This window comes from Asparagus officinalis, chromosome 8 (genome assembly GCF_001876935.1).
Source record: "Asparagus officinalis chromosome 8, Aspof.V1, whole genome shotgun sequence".
In the NCBI taxonomy this organism is placed as follows: Eukaryota; Viridiplantae; Streptophyta; class Magnoliopsida; order Asparagales; family Asparagaceae; genus Asparagus; species Asparagus officinalis.
The window spans coordinates 14,286,744-14,297,345 of NC_033801.1; the positions used below are offsets into that span (position 1 = coordinate 14,286,744).

At 39.8% G+C, this 10,602-nt stretch overlaps 1 protein-coding gene across 1 annotated transcript; it reads right to left on the minus strand.

Annotated features, from left to right (window-relative positions):
* Positions 1,436-10,244, minus strand: LOC109820895 (WD repeat-containing protein 43-like). Its single transcript, XM_020387089.1, is given in 8 exon segments — positions 1,436-1,645; positions 1,724-1,798; positions 2,736-2,847; positions 3,739-3,821; positions 4,151-4,254; positions 4,257-4,373; positions 9,335-9,454; positions 10,238-10,244. Coding segments are annotated over 8 exon segments (783 nt in total). The 3' UTR covers positions 1,436-1,480.

Sequence of the window (10,602 nt, forward strand, 5' to 3'; positions counted from 1 at the left end):
AATAATGCTACATTTCTGCAACATCGTGAATGGGTTTCCATATTTGGCAAAGTATTTGCTCTAGCGAAGCACTGACTACTGGTACTGGCTACCAAGTGATGGTATATGGCTTGAAAAGAAATTCTTCTGAGCCTTGATTTAATTGTTCTTCAAATTTTAAACTTCAACCGGTAATCATTGAATGAAGTAATTTTTGATAGGGTTATATAAATAAATATCAGTAAATGCCTGTGTTTGGAAATGGGACGGGAGTAGCAGATTATGCATAACGTGTTCCGTTTCCAGAGTTTTAGGAGGTGAATATCGGTTTGGTATTGATATTATATTGTGCCTGCTAATAACACATGATACTTGGAAAGAAAATAGATAAAAAAGAATGATAGCAAACAACAGCAAAATTTTTCTCATCTCGTATCCGATACAAATCCAGAAAGTAGCAGACATGCAAAGTGCACAAGTTACTCAAAATTTTCCTCGCAACTTATACTTTTACAAGTTCAACACAATTCCACGATACCAATTATCAATCAATTGCTCATGACCTCACTTCCATCATGTTGGGCGCAGAGTCACGCCCACCGCCGCGGAAGCGATATCACCTGAGAGAAAGTCCTGGCTTTTGTTGTCCCAAAAGCACAAGTCAACCTCTGTATTCTTGTTTCTCAAAGGAAACGCGAATAGATAATGAAATTCTTATTTCTCAAAGGAAACAAGAATTGAAAGTGATATATTTCATCAAAGTGAAATATACACTCTTCCTCTCATCAGCTCTAAGACCGAATTTTGAGGGATCCTACAAGCAATAGCCAACAACCCACCGAAAAACAGTAAATACACGAGATTTACGTGGTTCGGCAAGATTGCCTACGTCCACGGGAGGGGTGAGGGGAGATTCCACTATAAGGAGAACACCGACGACTTGTACAATCCACAAGCTCATCTCAAAGAAAAAGATCTAATTTTTACCCAAAAGAAATAAACTCTCTTTTATGCTAAAACCCTATTTTCACTCTCCTCAAGATCTCTCTTTTTCTCTCTAAAGCCGACTTTGATTTCCGCAGCTTTTTTCCCCCAAGCCGAGTAACTCCTCTCAGAATTTTTTCTCTGGCCGACTAAAGAGTTTTCCCCCTGCTGCAGCCGACTCAAATTTCACCCACAACACGGAACCCTAGATGATGTGTGTATTTATAAGAAACGAACATGCTGTACCCACCCGCAAAGACAGGCCCACGAAGCTAAGCTCAGGCCCACGTGCCCACGTGGGTAGCATCCACTCACAATTCTCCACCTCGTACATCATTTGATAAACCTCAAATTTTGGACGAACACCAGAAGAACACCATGATCATCACTAGAGAGATCACCATCGGCCAAACCAGGCCAAACCAGCTGCGTCACTTTACCGCGACTACCTACCACCCGCAAGCACAGGCCCACGAAGCTAAGCTCAGGCCCACGTGCCCACGTGGGTAGCATCCACTCACACATCAGAATCATGAGAGTCAATAATAGCTCCCATATCTTCACCATCATCTTCATCAGTTTCCATTGCGTCTTCATTTTCTTCTTCTTCATCACTACTGTCCTTGTCCTCATATATTATTAAGGGGATAGTGCTGTCTTCCTCAGTCTCAACCTCAGGCATCTACATAACAAAAAAGTATTTGCTTAGCAGAAGATGTCTAAAGGTGGAGTATAATACAGGGGAAAAGAAAAGACTCACCCTGGCGCATAGGACATCAAGAGATGTGGAGAGCTGGAGAGCAGATCGAAAGGTTGAAACCCTTGCTTCGATCAGCTGCAACTATTATAGAACTTAATGCCATCATTCAAGTATGTAGAAGACCATGATCCACAAAACGGGTTAGCCAAAAACCAGCAAAAGTACTCCTGTGTTTTTCTGCTTATACTTCCAGCCATGAATATTTGAAACTTTGAATCCCACAAAGGCAAAAGAAAGAGAGAATCATAAGCCTCTGGTTGGACATAAGATGCGAGGCTATGGCAATAAAAGAACTATAAAATAACAAGACAAGGCATAAATCAATAAACCGCTTGTTTGTGCTAGTAGCTAATATGAATATGATATGATATGAAAAATGTTAAACAAAATCAGGATACGGGTACACCATGAACGTATTTGTCGGGGATAAAAGTGCATATATCATCTACCAAAAAGTTGCATATAGTAAGGAGTTAATATTTTATGTATAACATGAATATGCAAGACTATTTATAATATAATTTCAAGTTGACTACAATCTATTAGAAAATGGATGTAAATGCAAGTTGAATAGAGGCAGGTGAAGGCTAAGAGAGCCATCCATCAAAAATCTCTATGGTACAAGAGCACTCATCACCAACAATCAGTTTGCTTTGCAATCTTGTCCCTGTATTGTAGCAGCATTGGTTATGATATTTAAGTGTATAGTAATATTGCTCTAATTCTTTCATCACTTTGCAGTTTCAGAAACGGCAATCAGAAAATCCAAAAAGTTGATGTTATCTGTTAATTACCATGGTATAGTGGTTAAAATGCTCCTAGCAGTTCATTAGTGCTTGGCATACCCAAATTAGTTTATATCTATGGAGATCTTTCATCTATGCATATCATGTACTCGGCTGGAAGCCAACATTTTTCAGATGTACATTTAAAGACGACAGATCTGGAGTATCTCGTATTATAATACGTAAAGAGGAAGTACAGGATTTGACCAATACAATGAAACGCTAACCTGGTATAAGGAATTGGGAATATGTAAGGACGATTCTTGTGATGCTATACCGCTTGCTTGTTGACAAAGCAAGCTTCTAAGCCAAGGAAGTGCACAGATCAACACGGCACCTCTACAGGGAAAAAAATAGAATAGACAATTAGAAAAAATGATTTTCAAGTTATTTGAAACATCAGAATTATCAGCACAAAAAAAATACATTGTGCTGATATACTATAATCAAGTACTTTTTATATTATTAAGTAGACATGGAAGCCTCACATGTTGTCTACAGCTGAGGCTCAGAGGACTCTAATAAGTATTAACATATTGATCGAGGCGGACTACAGATATCTTCCCTTGAATGGCTGTTTCATTTTTTATTTTACAAACACATCTATTCTTTCTTATATTTACATCCATGTTAATTAACTGAATCTGCATGTGAATTCATAAAAAGTCACTTATTATGCATAATCCTTATAACACTTACCAGTATTAACATCACGAGATAGGTTAATCTGATTACTAGAAGTTGGTTTGTGACCCTATTAAATATAGTTTTACTCAGAACCTGATAATTCATAGCGAATACATGAGTCCAAGTTCTATATAAGGATATAAGCGAGGCCAAATTGGATAAAGGTGCTAGAAGTATCGCTAGGTGAATATTATATTCAAAGAGAAGTTTCATTCAAACCATGTTAAAAGGTTGTATAAAATGTTAAGGAGTTGACAGAAGTGCGACCGGAGACTCAGACTGTGGAAGGCATAATTTACCCAGATATCTGGAGGTAATTGAAAACGACCGACCTTTGACCTAGGGTTACCTTTAGTTGCATAACGAAAACACAAGTAATGTATTACTGTTGATGTTAAGTTGTTGGCCTGTAGTAAAATTTACTATCAGTTGTTAACTTGTTATTGATAATATAGAATGGTTTCAAAAAATACATTACAAGAAAACACAGCTCACCGAAATACGAAAATATTACTTGTAATCTGAGTTCCATTGGTTGATTACCTTTGCTGCACCATGGATGTAAGTGATTTTAAAAGCTTGAGAACATCTACTGGACTTAAAAGTGATGTTGACTTTGCAATAACCTGCATGGCACCACAAATTTTATTAGAAGCATGTGGACAAGAAGGGAAGTGCAAAGGTCCTTGTGGTATCAAACGCGGCATAATATTAGAAGCATACGCGCTGATAAATTTTTTATATACAGCACCTCAAATCACAGGTAGTCAACTTCATCACCGTCAGCCTAGCAACATTTGTGCAGTCTATTCCAGCTGTTGAGACCAGACCACTACTTCCAATAAATAGAAAAACAATCTCCTTTGTATGTACATGAGTGATTATAAAAAAAGGTAACTTGCTTGTTGAAGGCCACAAAAAAAAAGAAAAAAAAAAAAAGAAAAAGAAGGGAAACCTTTTCATCCCTCGAGTGCAAACAATCCAATAGCAAAGCGTGGTCGTCAGCATGCAAAGCTTGCTTCAGTAAAAGATGAACTGAATCAGGGGTCTTGGGATGGGAGATGGCTCAAGCTTGTCAACATTGGATTTGTCCTCATTGACCAAATCCAAACTCGCAAGCTTCTCTGCCATAGTTGGCTCATTCACGTCATATTCATCATCCACTTTATGGGTCACACCTAGGGATGTGTCACAACCAATGAGCAGGTTAATAATGAAAAAGACATACCAGAAAGTAAATGCACAAATGAAGTACAGTGGCAGCTGAAAACAGAGATCATAGTTTCCCTGGACAATGAAATGTGAAAGCAATGTTGCCTATAGTACAGTTCTCTACTAATAAAACACCAAGTAACTGAGCTGAGTTGATTCGCATTTTCTTAAATATTTTACAATTCATCTGATGACAGTCACCAGCTCCTAGAAGAGAAATGGAGAAATCATTCACAAGTGTGAAGATTCAGTGTTCAATATTTGTATTGTAACAGATCAGGTTTTGTAGCAGTAAACCCACAACCATCATGTTATTTGACCGACATGATTCTAACATAGTAAAATGGATCACACTTCAGAACAAAAGCCCACTTAATATTCATCACATTGTGTGTGTGCCCTGATATATTTGATTCCCACTTATAACAAGTAGAATTTTTAACACTTGCATCACCAAAATGAGTTTAAAAGATTAGGATCCCAACTTCTATATTTTAACTCCCAAATTGTTACATGTCATGATTGAAGAACTAAGAAGGTTCTAGCATTTATCCTGCACATGACATAAGGTGTCTCCTTTTCTTCTCCTAGTCAAAGAACTTAAACTTGTGACTTTGCATAATCAATCCCAATCCTTTAACACTGAGCTAATGCCAGTGGCTACAAATGGTTTCCAGCGTAAAGATCTTAATATATAATGCTGACTAGGTTTTAGTGCTACATAATTTTATGATTGTTGGCACAAGGTATCTTAATATATGGTCTATCGAAATAAGATTATCAGGTATTATATCTATTTGCAAAGTGTTAGAAATTGGCATAACGCTGATGTCACAGCTAACAAAATTTTTTGCCACACAGTATGAGCCACATGAAAACATGATCGAATTGTCTGTTAGGTCAACACTATCCACCTATCACATCTCATCTTCCAACCTTTTAATCTCAATTCTTCCCAGGTCTCTGGGAATTTGGATATTGCACCATGCCTGCTTGATCTTAAATTGCCCACACCTGCTTGATCTTAAACTGCCCACATGTTGGAGGTATGCCTTCCTACCTGTGATGTTAAAGGATCTACAACGAGGCACTATCTTGCTCATGTTGACATTAGTAATATTTGTAAGGGGTTATGTGTAAGTTGTGTAGGGCCTATATAAGCCCAAGAGATCTCCTAATAGGGTTAGGGTTTCTATTATCCTCATGGTATCAGAGCACAAAAATTCCTAGCCGCCAAACCCACCACCTCCTTCCGGATTCCATACGGCGCTGTGGTGAAGGTATTAAGATCTGATAATGGGACAGAGTATACTAACAAAACGTTTGGGGAATACTTGTCAGCTCAGGGAATACAACACCAGACTACGTGTCCATACACACCTGCTCAAAATGGAGTAGCGGAAAGAAAGAATAGACATCTTTTAGAGGTTGCTAGAAGTATGATGATCTCTATGAATGTCCCAGAAACATTATGGGGACAAGCAGTGTTGACCGCGGCAGCACTAATCAACAGAATGCCCTCGAGAGTGCTGGATTGGAAGTCTCCGTGTGAGTTGTTGAAGGGAGATAATGGTGGGCTTCTTCCACTCAAGGTGTTTGGCTGTGTGTGCTTTGTGAAAGACAACAGGCCATCAGTCGGGAAGCTTGCCCCTAGAGCGGTGAAATGTATTTTTGTGGGATATTCTGCTACTCAGAAGGGCTATGTTTGCTGGAGCCCGGTGGAGAAAAGGTTGTTTGTGAGTATGGATGTGCACTTTCGAGAACTCGAGCCATATTACACCCGGAAGGTAACTTCATCCGTTGATAACTCGCCTAATACTGGAAGTATGCGGCGAGAGGAGGAGAATGTGGAGAAATCAATGTCTGAGAATGGTGAGAGATCGGAAAAATCAATTTCTGTAACGATTCCTTGGGAAGGAGACTTGGTTGAGGAGGAGCAAGTGAATGAAGACGACGAGGAGATTGAGACAAGAGGTGTTAGGCCAACGGCTCAGGGAGAACTACTTACCTATAGTAGGAAGGGGAAACAAATTGCGGGAACAGTACCAACAGTACCTACAGTGCCACTGGTGCCAAGTCCCTTGCCAACGCCTGCCCCGACTCCTGAGACACCTACACCACCACAAGATTCCTCTCAAGGTGACTCCATTTCTCTTCCTATTCCTCCCACACCAATAACTGTACGGAGGACTACTCGCAGTAATGCGGGAAATCCTCCCGATAGATATGGTTGGGATCTTGCCCAGTTTGTATCATATTCTAACATCCACCCTGCACATGGAGCATTCATTGCATCTCTGGACTCTGTTACTATTCCTAACAATTGGCAGGTTGCAAAGAAGGACCAGAAATGGAAAGCTGCTATGCACGAAGAGCTAAGGGCCCTTGAGAAGAACCGCACTTGGGAGTTAGTAAAACTACCAAAAGGAAAGAGAGCAGTTGGATGCAAGTGGGTCTTCACTGTGAAGCAGAATCCAGATGGACAGGTTGAGCGCTACAAAGCTCGTCTGGTGGCAAAAGGATATAGTCAGACATACGGCATCGACTATGATGAGACTTTTGCACCAGTAGCGAAGATGAGCACTGTTCGAACCTTGATCTCTCTGGCAGTAAATGGTGGATGGAAGCTACACCAATTAGATGTGAAGAATGCATTTCTTCATGGAGATCTGGTGGAAGAGGTATACATGGAAATTCCGCCAGGATTCAACACAGAACAGACAGTGGGCAAGGTCTGCAGATTGAAGAAGTCTCTATATGGCCTGAAACAATCTCCTCGTGCTTGGTTCGACAGATTTAGGCGGGCTATGATAGGTATGGGATACCGGCAGATTAACGCTGATCATACCGTGTTCTTCCGACGAAATGAAGGTTACATCACGCGGTATATGTGGATGATATGATTATTACAGGGGATGATGAGAAGGAGATTGCCCAACTCAAAGTGAGACTGAGTAAGGACTTCGAGGTGAAAGATCTTGGCTTGCTTCGATACTTTCTTGGAATAGAAATAGCTCGCGGAGCGGAGGGGATTGTCTTATCCCAGAGAAAGTATGCACTGGATCTTCTTAAAGAGACGGGGATGTTAGGGTGTAAACCTGCAACTACACCGATCGACCAGAAGTTCAAGCTGGGTGCTGAGGCTGGAGAACCAGTTGATCGTGACAGATACCAAAGGCTGGTAGGGAGGTTGATCTATCTGAGTCACACACGTCCCGATATCTCTTTTGCAGTGAGCGTGGTGAGCCGCTACATGCATGATCCAAGGAAGGGTCATATGGACGCTGTGTACCAGATTCTGAGATATCTGAAGAGTGCCCCTGGAAAGGGACTGATATTCAGGAAAAATGGACATGTGAGCATCGAGGGTTATTGTGACTCTGATTGGGCTAGTTGTGCTAATGACAGGAGGTCCACCTCGGGATACTGCATCTTTGTAGGAGGCAACTTAGTCTCGTGGAAGAGCAAGAAGCAATCGGTGGTGGCGAGATCAACAGCTGAGGCAGAGTATAGAGCTATGGCCTTAGGAGTTGCTGAGTTGTTATGGTTGAAGAGTATGCTGGTTGAGCTGAAGCTGGATCAAGGAGCTAAGATAAAGTTATGGTGTGACAACAAGTCAGCTATCAGTATCGCCAACAACCCAGTGCAGCATGATAGAACCAAACACATCGAGATCGATAGGTTCTTCATCAAAGAGAAGTTGGATAGTGGACTACTAGAGCTAAGTCATGTTTCAACTAAGGACCAGGCAGCAGATTGTCTGACTAAAGGACTTAGCTCATTAGACATGATTAGAGGATGTGACAAGATGGGCTTAGTGGATATCTTTCGCCCATCTTGAGGAGGAGTGTTGACATTAGTAATATTTGTAAGGGGTTATGTGTAAGTTGTGTAGGGCCTATATAAGCCCAAGAGATCTCCTAATAGGGTTAGGGTTTCTATTATCCTCAGCTCATAATTCCCTTGTCTCTGTATATGGCATCCATTTAAATAAAGCTGCAGTCAGGTTCACTTTGAAACATAAAACACTCCTTGCATTTTTTTAGCTTTTCAACTTTCTTCATGCTTCAGAGCTGACACCTTTTAAGGAGGGAAGCTAAAATCAGAATGATACAATATAAACCACAAGTTCTCCATGGACTACTAGTTCCCCCAGTGTCCCCATGGACAGCTAGGTTAGAATGCACGTTGGCACACACTATGCAATCGAAAAGGAAAAGAAACATGGCATCAGTTTGGCTACCCCCTTCATCTGGTTTAACTCTCCAAATGTTACTAGTCATAATTCAAGAACAAAGAAGGTTCTAGCATTTATCCTGCACATGACATAAGAAATCTCCTTTTCTTCTCCTAGTTAAAGAACCTGAACTTGCGACTTCACGTAATCAATCCCAATCCTTTAACACTAAACTAGTGCCTTGTTAATGGGACCACCTCCCCAGTTTTTCCCCAACTGAACTGGTTTAAGGACCAAATTTTGAACAAAAATAAAGTTGGTTCAATTCTGGCTTAGTTATTTCCAAACAGAATTTAGTCCTTAAATTTAGTCCTTAACCAGTTTGGTTCCAACTTCCAATAACCTGGTAAGTAGAAGAGTTGCCAAACATGCCCTTCATATCTATGCATTTATAAAACTTTGGCATAGTTTAAACATAAACATAATTCTACTCTTGAGATTCTGAAAGCGCTGAAAATGAAATTAAAAAACTCGGAAGAAACTTTCTCAACATAAAATTTGGAAGTGTTAAATATGGCAGTCACCAACCACTAGATAGAGTAAAGCAAAAGGGTATGCTTCGCTGTGAACTGTAGACTTACATCCTACAGACAGCCAAGCACATAAATAATTAGCTGTAAGTGTAAGGAAGGATTTGATTCTAACTTGGTGTACAAGCAGACTGAGAGATATCATAATACGTTCACTTACCAGCATTAATGCATGTCTCTTCTTGTGAATCTAAAGCTGGCGCTGAGCGTTTCTTTGATTTTTTCTTCTCTCTCTTACCATCAATATCTAGGATACCGCCCTCCTGCCCTTTTTCAACATCTATAACAACACCAAAAATATTAGGGTCATATGATTAATAGTAGTTCACCATCAATATAATTGGTACATGTAGAGATGACATTCGAGTTAATAGTTGTACACTACATGTGCTCGCATGATGCAACATAAAAGTTTTAGTTTTAGCTTTATGTGAGATTATTAAGTCGGTTACTGTGAATCGTATCAGATCAATGTGATATAAAAATGTGGTGAATTCTTTAATTAATAGTTACTTATTCATTTATTTGGTTGGGTGAGGGAAGAGCAAATCCTCCTCTTACACAAAAAGGGAATCTCCTCATATCATATAATCTACTAGGCTGTGTATTATTCAGTAAGGAGAGTGATTGTTGAGAAATTGGGTTTGAATCATGATCTTTCTATGTGATATAAAAGAAGTGCAAATTGGATGGGTTTTCACCCGATCCAACCCATAGCAACCCGCTACCTAGGCAATATTGGACACTTTTATTTTACGAACAGAAATTTAAAACCCTTGCTAAACTTGGGTCAAATATGGATAATACTTTTCAGAACCCATACCTGGAAAGAATCCAGTATAAGATAAAGCCTGAACTGGAACGGAGTTCAATGCATATCATATTAATTCCTATACATCCACATGGAAGTTATCACTTGAAGGCGGAACTAATAACAACTCTGTCTAGAGCAAAGTTATGAGCAATTCAGTTAGGAGGGTGATTATTGAGAAATTGGGTTTGAAGTAAAGAGGAATGCTACATCAGCAGTGAACAATCAGGCTGAACTGGAGAAACGGCCAACCATCCATTCCTAATAAAAACCTCAACACTAATAAGTGATTTCCTCAGTCCTCTACTTTTATTCTAGATTCATCATTTTTTTCTTCCTCCAATCTCCAATCACATAAACCCACACCTCTCATATATGAGTCCACGACAAGAACAATCATCACATAATGTGGTGAAATTAACTCAATGTTGTTATTAGAGCATGTGTTTTATAACTTTTTTGGCCTATCAGGTTGTCGGTGCTGCGTTACAACTCCCAACAGCAGATTCATATTCAAAAGCTTCTATCTTGTGCACTCAACAAAAGGGGATTCCTTTGCGTAAAAGGCGGCAGCTCGCTATTTTTATTTTTATTTATTTATTTATTTATTTTTTTTT